The sequence below is a fragment of the Octopus sinensis genome, linkage group LG4 (assembly GCF_006345805.1).
Source record: "Octopus sinensis linkage group LG4, ASM634580v1, whole genome shotgun sequence".
Classification (NCBI taxonomy): domain Eukaryota; kingdom Metazoa; phylum Mollusca; class Cephalopoda; order Octopoda; family Octopodidae; genus Octopus; species Octopus sinensis.
In genome coordinates, this window is record NC_043000.1 from 69,378,098 (window position 1) to 69,396,652 (window position 18,555).

Consider the following 18,555-nt stretch of genomic DNA (forward strand, 5'->3'; position numbering starts at 1 on the left):
CGAAAATATATCTCCTCCCCGTGTGTAGCTTTTGTAATGCGATTTTGTAAGAAATCGCTATTTCAACAGATACTTTTGTTACAAACTATGATATATTTTTCTCTGGATTATTATCTTCCAAAAGACCAAATCCAATGCAAAACACATTTAGAATTGATTATAAGTATGGGTATTTTATAACACATACATGTTTCTATATTTGTACACAGACTTTATTAAATTTTAGCTAAAATAAAAAAAAATTAAATTCTCAATGATCTGAAACAAAATAAAATGAGATTTTTTTGAACGATGTAAAAAAATTTTTAAATCTATTTCAGTAGGTTTTTAAAATTTTGCAGTTGACGAATAAAATATCAATTTAGTGTAATGTCAGCAAAAAAATACGTAAGTAAAATTCTTCTAAAGAAAGAAAAGAAGAAAGAAAGAAGATGAAAAGCAGTTGTTTTCAGTCTTAACGTCATACTAAAACTAACGTAAACAATTTATGCAAACATCTGTTTGTTCCAACATCACCCCACCCAGACATGTTGCAGTCATGACAACAAAACATGAATGAAAATCTGTCAGAAAGTAAAGCATAGCTGGAATTGCACAAATATATATGATACGTGCCTCGGGTACTTGAACAAAACAAGCATAAAAATAAATAAAATACTGTCAAAACCCAATAGCGGTCATGTAACATTTCGTATTGCGATGCGTCGGATTAGAGGTCGAAGGGTGGGGAGAAATATGTGAACGCTACAATTTCGGTGCGTCCTCCCACACGTTTGGAAGATATTTTGTTTCCTTTATACCACCCATTTAAAGAGTGATTAACAACAGCATGAAGTTGTCTATATAAACGCTGCTTTCGTAGCTTATACACCATTATATACCGGCATTCAGAAGCATTAAAGACGTGAACGTTCAGGAAAATGCTTACGACATCTTTTCGTGCAAACTCCGGCAATAGCATGGGCTTCAAAGGACGACATCGAATAGTATTTCAACTAACCGTCCTCACTTTACTCTTTGTAAGTAATTAATTTCTTCTTCTTCTTCTTCTTCTTCTTCTTCTTCTTCTTCTTCTTCTTCTTCTTCTTCTCTTCTTCTTCTCCACCTCAGTACTCATATTTTTATTGTCGATTTTTACTGTACTACCAGAGTGCAGTTTTGTACACTTTTGGTACTATGAGTGCTTTTATTTTTATTTTGTTTTGCATTTTGCGTTTCGTATCGTATTAACAGTTCTTTACGTAACATGTTTGCATTACTCAGTAGCGCTGCTTTTTGTATGGTGTACATATTTGTAAGTACTGAGGTTTGGGTTAGACATCTGTCTGAATTTGTTTTTAAGTATCCCTAAGGAACTTGTTGATGTTGTTCTTGTCTTCATCCAGATATATTTTATTTTTATTTTTAGATTTCCCACTCTCGTTATCTCTGTTTTCAGATCTTAATAAGGGGACAATTTTTCCATTGCCATTTATTCCTTTTATTTATGTCGCTTGACCGAGAGATAAATGAAGATGCCTAGGTCAGACTTAAGAAACAAATTTAGGCCAGTGTGATTTAGAAATGGACTTTAAAAAATCTGTCTCAGTGAGGTTGAGTATCTGACCATAAGGGATTGTATGCACTTCTGCTTCTTGAAAACAAGACATATTGTGCAGTGCATATGACTCATATGCTTCCAATGCCAACGCCAAGGGGACGCTGAGGCTAAAAGTATGTAAGCGCACATATGTAGAGATTCTTGGAATGTGAGAACGGTGAACAGATGTGGTCGACGATCGTGCAATACGACTTTCTACAGATTATCTCTTATCCTGCTGTGGTATTGGAGGAAGTGCAGTCGGAGGTGGGCTTTCCGCATCCTGGATGTTACCAGACATTCACTACACTCATACTATCAACTGAACAATATAGGCAAAAGATATCTAACCCTTGAATTTTATTGGAGGTTAATGGAAGGTCTGAGTTATAATTCAGGACATGAACGAGGACAATCTCAGTTGTCATTTTTGGAGCACATTCAAGTTGGATATTATGGAAAATTTCCAGAAATTTTTAGCCTGACAGTGCTACAGAAGGTTTTTGGTCCTTCGCAATAATCATAACAGACACGGTCGCATTCGAAGCATCAACAACTGATCATGTCCAAGGTACTGGTAGAATGATGAAACTGTCCAAAATACACTGGTCTAGATATACAGGGCACCGTTGATATGTAGGCTTATATCGAACAGCTGTTATCACGCAAAGGATGGACCCAAATATCAGGCGTGTCCGTCATGAAAATCGGACCTCTTCCTTCCTGGTAGAATCAGTTGGGAGTTTTGAGTACATAGCTTTTCTCAGTAGATCAATTCTTACTGATTTCTTCAAGTATCACTTAAATAGGAAGGTTAGTCTAGAGAAGAGCCAGGGTAGCAAAACTTGTATAGCTAAATGACCCACTCTAAGTGTGCGGCTACAGGTTTGCTGGAAGAATTGGGAAAAACACTTGTCTTTGAGAAATTAACGTAGTCAATGGTCGCATTTATCTTTTTCCATTGCTAGTTTCATTCAAGGGACTGCAGCCATGCTGGAACACCACCTTGAAGTGTTTTATCAAACAAATGAACTCCCTACTTAGTTTTTAAGCCTGGTACTTATTTTATTGGTCTTTTTCTGCCGGGACGCAAACATATCAAAATCAGTTGTGAAGCGGAGGTGGGGGACAAACATATGTGCAAAAAATGCACACACACACACAACACACACAAACACATACAAACACACACACATACAAGCACACACAAACACACATACATACATACATTCATACATACACAGACGGGTATCTTTCTGTTTTCGTCTACTACATTCACTCACAAGGCTTTCATCGATCGCAGGCTATAGTAGAAAACACGTGCCTAAGGTGCCCAGCTGTGGGACAACCCAAAACTACATAGTTGGGAAGCAAACTTGTTACCAGACAACCACACCTGACATAAGTCACTAAGTGTAGCTGTTTCTTTCCTTCTTGGAATAGTTTTATTCTCTAAAGTAATTGCAATTCATTATCTATCTGTTAATATGCCTTTAATTTTATATTAACCTACTCCTTCACTCGATGTAAATTGCAGCAGTTTTGTTTTTGTACTGTCCCCATTGTGGCCAACGAAAGGAATAACGTGCTGGCAGAATCATTAGCACGCCGGGCGAAATACTTAGCGATATTTCGTCTGCCGCTACGTTCTGAGTTCAAATTCCGCCGAGGTCGACTTTGCCTTTCATCCTTTCGGGGTCGATTAAATAAGTACCAGTTACGCACTGGGGTCGATATACTCGATTAATACGTGTGTCTGTCCTTGTTTGTCCTCTCTGTGTTTAGCCCCTTGTGGGTAGTAAAGAAATAGGTATTTCGCTCATTGTTGCCCTCTGAGTTTAAATTCCGCAGAGGCCGACTTTGCCTATTATTATTATTATTATTATTATTATTATTATTATTATTATTATTATTATTATTATTATTATTATTATTATTATTATTATTATTATTATTATTATTATTATTATTATTATTATTATTATTATTATTATTATTATTATTATTATCCAGTAGTTTTATTTTTATAGTGTGCTTTCACTTCACTACCGAGTGCAGCTCTATGTGCCTTGGGTATGTGCTGTGATTTGTTGTGATGCTCTGATGGTTATTGTATGGAAAGTGTTCTTCGGAGGATGTGTGCAGTGCCTAGTAGTGCAATTTTCTGTATGTTATATGTGTTTATAAGTTCTGGTGTTTTTGTTATGTATTTGTCTGAATATTTTTTTATCATGCCTAATGCACCTACTATGATAGGAATTGTTTCTGTTTTTAGATTCCACATTCTGGTTACTTCTATTTCCAGGCCTTTGTATTTTGAGAGTTTCTCCATTTCTTTTAGAGACACGTTGTCATCTGCCGGTTTTGATACATCAATTAGAAAGCATTTTTTTCTTCATGATCACTGATAACTATATCTGGCCTGTTGGCCTTAATTTCTCTATCTGTGTGTATCGGCATATCCCAGAGTATGGTTGCTTTCTCGTTTTCTGTGACCTTTTCTGGAGTGTGCCTATACCATCTTTTTTCTGTTGTTATTCCATAATGTTGGCATAGCTTCCAGTGTATGTAGGTTCCAACTCTGTCATGTCTGTGAATATATTCCTTCTTAGCCAGGACTGGGCAGCCAGAGATAATATGATTTATTGTTTCTTGTCCATCTCCACATATTCTGCAGTTACTTGTAATATTTCTTTTCATTACATGTTTTTGGTAATTTCTGGTGGGGAGGCTTTGGTCTTGTGCTGCAATTAAAAATCCTTCTGTCTCTGCTTTGAGTCCTGAGCTTCTCAACCATTGCTGGGATTTTTCTTTGTCTATTTCTTTTGCGTTTAGTTTAGTCCAGTATTTACCATGAAGGGACTTTCTTGCCATCGTTTTATCATGGTTCGTTGATGTTCTATTTTTAGTTTGGATTTAATTTGTTTTATAGTTTTTGTTGTTTCTTCATCTTCTTCTTCTTTTTATATTTATTAGGTGGTATGATTTCTTGTTTGTATTTGTCAGCTTCCTTAAATACTGAGAACAGTTTTTTGTTTTGCTCGTGTTTTGCCGCTATTTGTATCAGATTTCCTTCCTTCTGAAGTATATTTTTTTGCAGTCCTATGGTGGTTATTTTATAGTAGTTTTCCAGTTGTATAAGGCCTCTACCACCTTCTATACGTTGTATATATAGTCTTTCTATGTCAGATTTTGGGTGATGCATCCTAAATCCTGTCATTATTTTTCTTGTTTTCCTATCTATTTTGGTCAGTTCGTTTAGTGTCCAGTTAAGGATATTGTAGCTGTAACTTATAACTGGGACAGCTTAAGTGTTAATACCTATTATCTTGGTTTTTAGCATTGAGCTCTGTTTTTAGTATTGATCTAATTCGTCTATGATATTCTTTTTTTATTTTCTCTTTCATTTGTGTGTGTTGTGTCTTATCTAGTTCATGGATTCCTAAGTATTTGTAAGTTTGACTTTGGTCTAATTCTTTTATTTCATTGGTTTTTATCTAGTGTGATGTTGCTACTCTTAACTAGTTTCCCTCTTTTCATGGTTACTTTGGCGCATTTTTCTAATCCAAATTTCATATCTATTATTATTATTATTATCATTATTATTATTATTATTATTATTATTATTATTATTATTATTATTATTATTATTATTATATTATTATTATTATTATTACTCAGTACTTCATTGCAAGTTTCTATCATACCAACTGGTGCACTTTTCTGTTCCAGAAATGTGTGCAGAATTGCATTTCGGAATGTAGAATTCTGTTTGTGCTCTAAATTAGCTTTGCTTGTTGCGGCTTTTAGTTTCTTGTTACTGGTGCTAATTTTTGTATGTTGTGTAGAGTATATGTAATGTATGTTGTGTTGGTGGTTATATTATTCGGTTCACGATCGTAAGGTCGTGAGTTCGATTCCTAGCGGTGCATTCTGCCTTTGAAGAAGACACTTTATTGCTCGAGGTCACTCAGCTAGCAAAAATTAGTGGCAGCTGTAGCCCAAAGAGCCAGCCTCATCCCATTCTGTATCATGCTAAATTTCATTGAGAACTATGTTAAGAGTGCGCGTGTCTGTCGAGTGCTCAGCCACTTGCACGTTAATTTCACGTTGACAGCTCAACTGGAGCCCTCGTTGTCGTAATCGACGTGGTGCTACATACACATGTATGCATGTATATATATCATTAATCAGTTTATTTCAAGATTTCTTGTGAATAGAGAAAAAATCGGCTTCTTATCTGGATTCAACATCAACAACAGCGCATTTTTGTATGTGACGAGCATCGTCCCGTCTCCTCTGTATGTATGTATGTATGTATGTATGTATGTATGTATGTATGTATGTATGTATTATGTATGTATGTATGAATGAATATGCAGATTTGTATGTTTTATGTATGATTTCTCATGCGCGTAGTTGCATATCTAGACATACTCATATATGTTTAAGTGATAAACTTCTGGAAAGTTTTACAGATTTTTTGTTCCCGTGATGGATTGGATCTGTGGTCTTCGAATTAGCTTCCTTCTTTCTGGTTTTGAGAAGCCTAATTTCTCAAGATTGGTATTTAGGCAGTGTGTTACATATCCCAGGGCCCCAATAATTACAGGTATAAACATGAACTTGTAATCTGGATAGAGTAACTGCAAATTTCTCAATAGTTCAGCATAGGTTTTCTCATTTTAACTGACCTTCAGCTTTATGCTAACATCCGATGGGCAGCTAATTTCGACAACTGTGCAGTTTCTCTTCTCTATCTCAAGTCATCATATCAGGTCAGTTGTGCTTGCATTTTATGTATGTATGTATGTATGCATGTATGCCATTATTCAGTTATATTTCAAGATTTATTGTTAATATCCAAGGCTTCTTCATTGCAATTTCAACTACATCAACAAGGTTTTTTTTATACGTATGTATGTATATGTGCAGAAATGATTGATTGCTTCTCTCTCTGTCTTTCTCTCTATCTATCTATCTATGAATATATTTGTATATATATACATATATGTGTGTGTGTGTGTGCGTGAGAGTGTGAGTATAAATGTATAAATAGGAATGCATGTGTACCAGCATATATATGTAGTATGTAAATGTATGTGTACACACACACACACACACACACACACACACACACACACACACATATATATATATATACAGGGTTGGCCATTAGTGCCCCAACTTGAGTTTTTGAAAAATAATACATGAAATGCAATGGAAATGAAAAAAAGGAACATGTAATACACCTACAATGTTTACATAAAACACGAAGAGAACATGAATTTGACAAGTCATTCAAAGTGACGGCTGTTCGGTACTATGCATGACTAGTAACGTCTGGCCAAACTGGCGAATGTATTTCTTCACACTTGTTCGGAAAGTTGACTGAGACATACAGTTACTTGTTGTTCCAATTGGTTTAAATTATGGATCGTTTCCTTATAGACTTGATCTCAGAGGTATTCCAAGAAAAAAAGTCAAACGCAGTTAAATCTGGAGACCTTGCTGGATATTCACAAAAACTGCCGCGACGTCCAATCTTATGATTTCGTAGGTGCTGATCGAGTAAGTTTCTTACACGTTTGTCATAATGAGGAGTTGCTCCATCTGGCACAAAGATTTTGGAATGACGCTATCGAAAATACAGCCAGATGATGTTTTCACACAACGTCAGATAACGATCACCATTCATCATCTCTTGTTGAAAATGGAATGCACAAATTGCTGAAGACGATATCGCCGCCCAAATCACAAGAGAAAGTGAATTGACGTGCTTTTTCTAAACCACTTCAGGGTCATCTTCTGAATAATTGAACAGCTATGGCGCTATGGCGGTTGTTGCGTCATCAAAGAAAATGAACCGGTCAAAAAATCTGGAATCTCTGAATTCTGCCAGCATTCTCTTACAAAATTCGACACGTCGAATAATCAATGACATAGAAACAATAACAGCATGCATCACGAAACTACAGAACTAATAGACACATATAATTGGGACACATAAAGTTGGGGCACTAATATATAATATATATATACACACACACACACAAAGTAGATCTTTTGTCTGGGGGCCCAGTTCATGTTCTTGAACCACAGACAGGAGATAAAATGTTTTTACTTCAAATTTTTATAAATTTTTACAGATATTTGATAAGATGAGATACATCGAAACCGGTAATATCTTCTATATAAAATAAAATTTTTATTTTATTAAATTCCTGCTTAAATTGAAATCTGTGCTATTTCTACATCCATCTGTAATATATATATATATATAAGTATATACATATATATATATATATATATAATATATATATATATATATATATATATATATATATAATATATATATATATATATATATATATATGTATATGTATATATGTATATATATATATATGTGTGTGTGTGTGTATTGGGTCATCCCATAAACAATGTGGTTTTTTATACTTTTACTTTTCAAAATTAAGAAAAACAAAGTTCATTTTTAATCTAAAACATACTCTCCTTTATTTTTTACAATGCGCTTCCATCTATTTGGTAGACCTGTAAAGCCCGTCTTCCAAAATTCACTTGCCCATTCTGACCTCTAGTACCGTTCTGAACTCGCCTACAGAATTCATCTATTTTCCGTCCAAATGATTTTGAAGACTGCGGAATAAATGAGAATGAGATAGGGCAATGTCGGGTGAAAAATGGTGGGCGAGGTATCGTTTTCCATCCAAACTGCTGCAGCCTTTAGAATGCATTCCTCGCTGTATGTGGCCGAGCATTATCCCAATGGAAGGGCACCTTTCATCTTGAAACCAAAGATGGCTGTTTTCCTTCTGGCGCTGACTTAAGCCGCTCAAGCTACTCGCAGTAGATCTCCTTTCTTATCTCTTGGTTTGGGCTTAAAAGTTCAAAGTGGAATAAACCTTTCATATCCTATCAAACAGATAACGACACCTTACATAGATGAAGACCATCTTTAGCCTGGGGTACCGGTGTTTCTCCTTTCTCAACCCTCTTTCTGTTGTGTTGTTACTTTATTGAACTCATAAAGCAAAATATGCCGAATATGCTCTTTGTTGCTTCCATTATAGCTTTGAAAAAAATAACTGTTAAAATCGAACTGCACTCTTCAAAACTTGCTCTAAGAATAAGATCCAGATAAAGTTACAACTTGCTTTTATAGCAGGTTGATGCAGGTAGTTTATCCCGTCCCCCTCCGACATTTAGTTCATGCAATTGAAAAAACTGCATTATTTATGGGATGACCTTATATATATATATATATATATATATATACACAGATAAATACATACATACATATGCATATATAAGCATGTAAACACACACACGTATCCATAAGCAGATATAGACACATGCACATAGATATCACGATGGCCGTATACACATCTGTTAATGTATATCTTGCTAATTCGGAGTCGTGTTTCTAGCAATCGCAGCAGGAAACAGCCTTATTTGAAGTTGCTACTTATATAGGAAAGTCGAGGAAATATTTAACTTATATATTAATGCATAAACTAACACCTAACTATAATTGGAGATGCCGAAAATATCAAGTAATCTTAAACGATATGTATGATTATATATAGATAAGAAATAAATCTTTAAAACAATACCTGTAATAAACGGAGTTGAGATTAAAAAATAATTTCCAATCAACCAACAGAAATGATTTTAGTGATAACAGAAATCAAATACCTTGCAAATAGAACAAGATTATGTGCGTGTGTGTGTGTGCGTGCGCGCGCGTGTGTGTGCGTGTGTGTGTGTATGTGTGTGTGTCTAAAGCATCTCAGCAAAAGCTCCCTCGAGAACTTTCACAATGCACTTATTTTGGAAAGAAAAACACTATATTATGGCGGTTTATAAGCAGAGAGGGTAGAGCGACTATACATTTCGCACATGTATGATCCTAAGAAAGTTTTAATAGTACTTATTTCTAAGTATGATAAGGCAGTTAGATGAAAAAAGCAAGAAAATACTTTGCGTGATTTTGTTAAGTTCTTTCTGTCCTGAGTTTGAGTTCCATTAATGTGTCATTTGCCTTCTTCTTTTTGGAACGTTAACATAAATATTAGACAGCTACTGAGGTCTATATGACAATTGCTCCCATGTGGATCAAGTTAAAATTCTTAAGTTCGGTGATCAGTTTAATCGCCTATATCCCACAAATCTGTAGCATGTTTTAGACATTATTTTTACAATTACTACAAGTTTAGATCACAGGATCACTGGTAAAAGAAGTTAAATTGCATTGCGGTAATTAGTCACGTTCCTCACCGTTGTGTCCACATCTCACCAGAGTTGATTTCCTTTTATCTTTTGAGTCTTGATAAAAGTGTTGCAGTCAAAACACTGTGTTACCCTCCAAAATATATGACCGAAGATCTGTATTAAAGATGAGAACTGTGGGTGACAGAATCGGTAGAGCATCGGAAAAATTACCTTGATGTATTTATTCAAAGTTTTAACGTTCTTTGTTCCAACCCCACCAAAGTTAAATTTGCCTTTCATATTTCTGAAGTCGAAAAAATAAAGTACTTGTCAAATACTGGAGTCAGCATAATGGAATCTTCTCCTCCATCCGAATTTGTGCTTATACTGGAAGTCATTATTATCACTATATTACAAGGCAGTGAACTGGCAGAACCGTTAGCAATCAGGCGAAATTTTTGGCGGCATTTCTTCCGGCTTTACAATCTGAATTCAAATTCTCTGAGATCGACTTTGCCTTTCACCCTTTTGGTGACGATGAAATAAGTATCAGCAAAGTGCAGGGATCGAAGTAATCGACAAGCCCCTCACAATTTTAGGCATTGTAACAATAAAAAAAGAGTATAAAGCTCCTTCCCGAGTCGTTTTAGACTCATAAGATTGTTTTCGCAGTTTCCGTGACATATATCATTTCCCCATTGGTCTGGACGCCGGTTCGCCGCAGCATTCTTGTAACTATAGTAGAAAGGTTTATTGAAGGCGGTGAGTTGGCAGAATCGTTAGCGCGTCGGGCAAAATGCTTCGAGGCATTTTGTCCGTCTTTACGTTCTGAGTCTAAATTCTGCTGAAGCCGACTTAGCCTTTCATCCTTTCGGAGTCGATAACGAAAGTACTAGTTGAATACTGGGGTCAATGTACTCGACTTAACACCTTCCTCATAAATGCTGTCCTTATCCCATAATTTGAAGCCATTATTATTGTGTATTGAAGTGTTTAGTGTTTCCGAAATAGTTACGGGAAAATTTGGACTTTACCACAACAAAGGGGACATGGGATTGCAAATCACACCTCTTTGTATTTATAAATACATTTTAATTTTGCTGAGTCTGCTTTATGTATTATCAAAATTACAAAAGTTAGCGTAAGAAAAAGAAATCACTTAGTTTAATTGTATATCATTGGTCACTACGTTTAAATACAAATGGTTAAGAAAGATGATCGAATTCGGTGGATAGCAGTAAATATTTAAATGCTGTGTGAGTGAGATTAGCATAGAAAAACTATTCTCAAGGCATTTCAAGAAAAATCAACCAAATTAGAAGAGATTATAATTGATTTTATGCCCATAAATTTACATGAATATTATATGCAAAATATGTGTTCATTAATAAATTTCCAATTCAAATTTATTTCACAAAATACTAGTGTTATTTTATATTTTTTTTATTGACAGATTACAGCTTACAGTTATCCAACAAGACGTAAGTATTAAAAGTTTTCAAAATTAAAATATTTATTAATGCTACTCCCATGATACAGGCTACATTCCCAGATGACTTCTCATATTCGATAACATGAAATCTTTTTTAGAGAAATTGAACGCATTTCTAATATTCTAAATAATATCACTGTGAGAAGGCAACTTTATTAAACAAAATATTATCGCAAAGGACTTATAAGTGGCGATAAATGCTAGAATTGACACATAGATATTTTGTTTCATAATTAATATTGGGTCAGTGTGTGTAAGAATTAATAGTTCTAATTCATTGCCCAGCCTCGGCGAAATAAATTTTATTTCATCTCACCGAAAGGAAGAGATTGGGTCTAATGAAACCCATGAAACTGTTTCAGTTGTTTTTGTTTTAAAATAACACTTCAGAGGCGGTGCTTAAACAGGGCCTTGACTGTCTTAAACAAAATTTGAAATGCTTGAATATTCGTGAAGTACGATGAGCCAGGAAGCAGGAATTCTTGTGAAATATCAAATGTGGGTAAATATTTTTTCGGAATCATTTAAGCTTCGGACAAAATACCTTGCGGTAATTCTTTCAGATCTTTGCGTTTCTGAGTTTAGCTTTTGCTTTTCATTCTCATGGGGTTGAATAAATAAATTACCAATCAAGCACTAGAGTTGATGGTATCGACTAAACACCTTCCCTCAAAATTGATGACCTTCTACCTAAATTAGAACCAGGACTATTGTTGTTGCTGGTTGCGGTGAGGTTGCAATTTTGCATACAGCGACAACCTTCATACGTAAGATTAGCTTCTGTTGCAGATCTTAAACATTAGGAAATTTCCCTAAGTTCTGAGAGATGTATTGTTATGTTGGAACAAACACTTTGATTTAGAAGCACTGCTTTTCCTTGTATTCTGTCACTGCCTTATCTGATCCATTAATGTTGATCTCTCTGTCTCCATCCATTGACACATTTAAAAGTATGTCATTGTTTGACATACCATTTTTGTTTAATTTTTAGTCTTTTCCCGATTTCTGTTGTTTCCACTTTCTCCTTACCATTCTGTTATTTCAGCTTCTGTTTTTGTTATTGTTGGCTTCCTTGGAGAAAACAGCGTTTTGCTTTGTTCATACAAGTAGCATTTTGTATTATTTTCCTGTTATTCATTTTTATTCATTTTCATAGCCTTACAGCGCATATTTTGTAGCTTCATAGTTATGCAAGAACTTTTTCAGTTCACGGAAAAAATAATCTTTGCTAGATTTTTGGAGGTTCTTTCTATATGAGGTCATTCGCTCTCATTCTTTTTCTGTCTTATGTTACTAATCATTTACAATATTACAATTATAGCTGATTATTACAATGGCTTGAGTATTTTAGCCTGTTACTGAAATTTTTACATTTTGCTCTGTTTTAAGCATTAACCTAACGCGTTTGTCATATATCATATTTAGCATTTTCTTTCATTGATGTGGCACTTGGATGTTATTGTTCTTTTATTTCTGTTTAACGAGTTTAATAAGAATAAATAATGTGCAATCAACTATACACCTCCTCTAGAATTGCTTCCTTCTGTGATCAAAATTAGAAGGCATCGACAAAATAATTAATGTTACTATTGTTATTATTATTACCTTTAGTAAAATATAAATATTCAAAGGAGCATCTTTCTTTTGCAGGTTGTATTGGCAAAGCAGCAAATATAATGCTGTTGATGGATTCATCTAGCAGTATTTGGATTGTGGATTACAAAAAGCAATTAGATTTTGCACAAACCCTAGTTGACAACTTCGATATTGGTCCATCTGACACACAAGTTAGAATGGGAGCGATCACATTTAGTAATAGAGCTCATTTAGAATTCTCTATGGACAGATATACTGACAGCAAGAATCTAAAGAGAGCTCTTGGCAACATTCCTTACAGATCCGGACAAACGAACACAGCTGAAGCTTTACAATTGTTGAAGAAAGAAATACAGCCCAAGCTAAGTATATATAAATCACCTTTCATGGCAATCGTCATTACAGACGGCAGGTCACGTGATACAATGGCAACATCACTGGCAGCCAAGGAATTGCACGAATTGGGTGTTCATGTTTATGCGATTGGCGTCGGAAGCAACTGTGATATCAACGAATTAAAATCAATAGTGAGTGACCGGACTAAGAATGTACGTCTCGTAGACAGTTATTCAGCGTTACAAGGAATTGCAATATCATTTGGGGTAAAAACATGCCAAGGTAGGAGTCAATTTATTTTACTTTATTTTTATTCTACAAGCTCTGTAATGCTTTTGAGGATATCAGAATATATAGAAAATATAATGTTCTTATTCATATTATTGGAGGTCGAGACACAAATACGAGGTCTGATCATTAAGTATCCGCACTGTTGCCATAATAACAAAGCTAAAACACGCGGAGTGAAGCTGATTGCACAGATTGACCTTGAACTCTGCTGTGTATGCGTTCTAAGTTTTAACTTGCGCTGTTTACAGCAGCGATTCGAACGAAGGTGTGTAGCGTGCGATTGTCACATTGACCATGACAGAGAAAGTTGTTATGGCGATACTTGCTCAGAGGCCTACGCAAAGTTGCAGAATGTGTATGGAGAGGAGTGTATGAACCGCACTTGAGTGTACGAGTGGTTCAGACGTTTCCAAGATGGCCGAAAAATGTCGATATTGACGAACGTTCTGGTAGACCCGCAATCGGCGGAACTGAGAAAAACATCGCAGATGTTGGTGCAGCTGTGAGGGGAAATCGTTGAATCACCATTCATGAGTTATCAGAGGATGTGCAGATTAGTTACAGTTCAGTTCAGTCCATTATCACTGAAGATTTGTGTATGAGATGTGTGTCTGCCAAGTTGGTGTCAAAACTGCTTTCAGCTGACCAAAAAGACACTTGGGTTTCAGTTGCACAAGATCTCCTTGATTGTGTCGAGAACGATGAAAACGTTTTGAAAACTTTGCGTAGACCTCTGAGGAGGTATCACCAAGCTTTTGGCAAAATTTGATGCAAATTCTCTGCTCAACTTTCTCTGTAATGGCCAATGCGATGATCACACGCCACACACATATCAAAGCTCTATTGTAGATAGCGGAAGTGAGCCAGAACATTAAACTTAGTGCACATGCACAGCAGATGTATTAAAAATGCAATACTTGCCAAATATTTATTTTTGATAATTTACAGTGCCATGTTTTTTATTTAATAATTTACAGTAAAACAGAAAAAAAAGCACATTGAAGGGATCTTAAATACACTCTTATCGACTTATCAATGCATTCGAATAAAGCATTTCATTAGAAAATTTGAGTTGCTGAGTAGATTTTGAGAGAACTTAGATAAACTTGACAGAGACTAAAGTGATTCACACTAGAAACTGCGATATCTCCATAGTTTAATGTTTAGCACGTTTTTATACAATTAAGAAGTATGGTTAACTTGCTTTTAAAAAGATATCACTCAATTTTCCTTTCTAATTTCATGTATCAGTTTGAATATTAGATCGCAACTAAATATAATGTGTATTTAAGACTCTTACGACAGTTCATATATCTGGATGAAATTAACTTATAATCTTTGAAAATATACACTAATTATAGGATGATTCTTAATTGCTGAGCAGTTTTTGATATCTCTATATTAAGAATTTCCTTTCACATTGCATTATATGAAACATAACTAACAAATGAATGACTTATTTTACAGATATCACCACAACTTCATCACCATCACCACCAACAACAGTAAAATCATCTTCGACAAGTTCTATACCAAAAACGACGAGTGAGGTAGCTACAAGCACGAAGATTAGAACTTCCAATGGGCCAGCTATAAGCACTCAACGTGGAACCACTAAAGAAGTTGAAATAACAATGAATGCAGTAAAAGCTACGAAGCTTAAAAATGTTACTGAGCATGAGACAATTTTAGTTACAAGCACGGGGACTGGCGTAATTATAGAACCCGAAACAACAATGAAAACAGTTAAATCGACAAAATTAATGACAGTCACTGTGCTTGATACAGCTAGCACAGTTCTTAAGACAACAAACGAGGAAGAAACGGCCATTGGACTTGAGACAACAATGGAAATAGATAGGACCACAAACTCTAAAACAGCTCCCTTTTCTGAGAATACAATCGCAGAAAGTGAAAGTACAATGGAAGCAAGGAAAATAATAACTATAGCGCCTATAAAAGCAGAACACTCAATGGCTACTGACTTACAAACCACTTCCTCAATGACAACTACGATGCTGAAATCAGGTTCTGAAAATTCTGCCGAAATTCAAAAAGACGAATCTAGTGAGTAGTGAAAATTATGCATCTTCTTGTAAGTGTAGAGGTATGTTTAGTAGAGTTAATGATGTTTACACCTGAAAATAAAGTGTTTCACATGTAAAACAATAAAATAAAAGGATTAAGTAAAAACTGCTAAATGCGGAGCCTGGGATCTGGGATTCGATGCAGCAAGTATGATAAAGATGAAGAGACGAGTGTGTCGCGGGTGCCTGGATGAAAGAAATGTGAAACCAGCCAACTTCAATGAACAGAGGCCATGATAGTAGCGATATAAAAGACGGAGAGAAAAGTCATCATGCTTGTGGCCAGAGGCTGAATTTCATCCAGATCATATGTGTGCGTTGCAGTAGCACCACCCTACACGTGGGAGCAGTACTACAAAGTCAGCCTTACTTTAGCCTTGTAAATTGAGCAAAACGATTAAAAATGTTCATAGTTTTATGCTCATTTTAATATATTTTGATTACATTTCTACAAGGTTGTAAATTGTATCTTTTGATTTCTTACCATTTATAAATGCAACTCTACTGGGACTATGACTGTGACTAGGTCGCAGACATGCGACGAAAATCTTTGGCATCTCATAAAATATATTTAAAATTTAAGATGAATTTCAAAGCTTTGTTCGTTATTAACTAGCTGAAATGGATCACCCACGATGTACTTCCTTCGGGTTCAACACCCGATTTCAAATTACGTCGCTTGCAGAACCAATATAATTCCAAATTTATTATTTTTTAAATTCATTTTATGCATTCAGATATTGAAATGCAAAACGATCATCCAATTTAGTATTGATTTATATGTACTTAAAATATATTCTGAAATACTACCTTAGAATTACTTTAATATACGATATGAACTGTAATGATATAGGATAATATAGAACAATATCTGGGAAATTTGATGTTTTGCATAGTCACAGTGTTTCAAATGTATGCGGAGCGGTAAAAGCACTCCCGAAGTGAAATGGCCCTCAGTTGTTTGGAACACCTTTACAATATTGAAAACTATCAGGTCATCCCATAACTTCTGCCCGAATTTTGAATAAAGAAAACAAGTGATCAAATGTTATATTTAATTGAAATTTAATCATCAATGTACTTTCCCTGATTATCTATGACTTCCTCCCATCTATTTACAATATTTTTAATCCCATCAATGTAAAACTCCTTTGGTTTCAAAGCGAAGAACTCAGAAATGTCAGTTTCGACCTCCCCTGGCTTGCGAAAGTTATGTCCCCCAAATGATTCTGTAAACTACGAAACAAATGGTAGTCTGAAGGAGCAAGGTCGGGAGAATAAGGTGGATGAGGAATTTTTTCCCAACCAAGCTCTTCGATCTTCTGTGATGTGATCTTTGCAGTGTGAGGTCGCGCATTGTCCTGATGAAATATCACTCCTATTCGATTCACTAAAGCGGGTCTTCTTTTTCTTCAAAGCTTGGTTCAAACGCTCTAATTGCTGACAGTAGACTTGAGCATTGATTGTTGCATTAGGTGGTAAGAATTCAAATACCACCAGATAGAGAGAAGAACCTTTTCCCCATGAAGTTCTCTTTTCGGTTGTGGTTGAGCTTTTTCCCTTTTACCTAGCCACTGTTTACGACGTTTAACATTTCGATAGAAGAACCATTTTTCGTCTACCCAAAAAGGGTGAAATGAGTTCGCGAGATTGGGGAGAAGAGCAGATGTCAACTCGGGATTTGCAGTTGCTTTCGGACAATTCATGAGGCACCCATTTTCCAAGTTTAGGAACCTTTCCAAGTTGTTGAAGATGGCGATGAACAGTTATATGGTTTGAACTAAGCTTTATTGCCAATTCTTCAACTGATAATGCAGGATTTTCTTCAAGTAATGCTGGATATCCTGTTCGATTTTCATCTTGAAGTCTGAAATCTCTACTTCTGAATTTTGCAAACCATCTTCTGCAAGTTCTTTCATTCAAGCATTCTTTCGCATAAAATGAGTGCATGTGTCGAGTCGCTTCGGTTGCAGAGTTTCCTTTTTTGTACTCATAAAGCACCATGTGCCTCAAATGCTCTTTAGATATTCCATGTTAGAAAGGGTTTTAATCAAAGAAGTTTTAATTCTATTATTCTGTAAAATAATATTTAATTAGTTTAAATGTACACAAATGCATAAAAATAATTTTTAATTCCATTAGAAATTCTAAAATACTATTAAATTTCATTCAATTTTTAAAAAAAGGTAAAATCGGACAGAAATTATGGGATGATCTGATATAAATTATTCATCAGTCGTGATTGATGTTAAATCTCTCATAGATTTTCACTTTTGGTTTATTGCTTCTAATTCAACAAAATGCGCTGTAACTAGCATTTTTGTCTTGATATTAAACGCGTTTTAAACGATGCAAAAATTCAAAATTGAACGCATTGTTTAGTTAGAAATCACAAATATGAATGTTGCTGTGAATATTTAAATATTATTCGGGATTTAATGCAATTTCATTTTATCTTCTTTTTACAGGTTCAATTGTCTTCGGATACGACCTCTTATCAATGGGTGCATACCGAGCAAATATGATTACTCAGTTTATTAATGCTGTTATAGCGTATATTGGATACGACAATTTTGCTGTTTTATCTTTTACCCATTGTCCAGAATCCTTTAACGTACCAGCTACACCAGTTAAATCTTCACAAGGAAGTGCTTTTAACCAAAATGTAAAAGTAAATGTGCCAAATTTATCTGACTTGATTCGGCAAATAAGAGAAAAATATCATCACGAGCAACCAAATAAAGTCGGACCTCAGACAGCTGTTCTGTTTCTAGACCCGTCTGTAACTGTACTTACACCAGATGTTGTGGACGAAACGCAAAAGCTAAAGGATGTAGGATTTACTGTGTACATTGTGACTGTTGGCTGGAGAGAATGGCCAATACCTGAAGTAATCTATATGATGAGCAGTAAACCTTACAAAGCTCACCTTTTCAAGGCGC

The 18,555-nt window shown here is 35.2% G+C and overlaps 1 protein-coding gene across 2 annotated transcripts in view; it reads left to right on the forward strand.

Annotated features, from left to right (window-relative positions):
* The first annotated feature begins 731 nt into the window (after window positions 1-731).
* LOC115210637 overlaps window positions 732-18,555 on the forward strand; it is a 17,998-nt gene continuing 174 nt past the window's right edge. Inside the window, exons 1-6 of one of the 2 annotated variants that reach the window (XM_036502116.1) lie at window positions 732-1,019; window positions 11,265-11,292; window positions 12,954-13,517; window positions 14,994-15,271; window positions 15,302-15,593; window positions 18,082-18,555. The exon at window positions 18,082-18,555 is cut by the window's right edge and continues 174 nt beyond it. In XM_036502116.1, coding sequence (XP_036358009.1) covers window positions 921-1,019; window positions 11,265-11,292; window positions 12,954-13,517; window positions 14,994-15,271; window positions 15,302-15,593; window positions 18,082-18,555 — 1,735 coding nt within the window. In that variant the 5' untranslated portion in view covers window positions 732-920. Of the gene's footprint in view, window positions 1,020-11,264; window positions 11,293-12,953; window positions 13,518-14,993; window positions 15,594-18,081 lie in introns of both variants that reach the window. The other variant, XM_029779286.2, reaches the window with a different exon arrangement.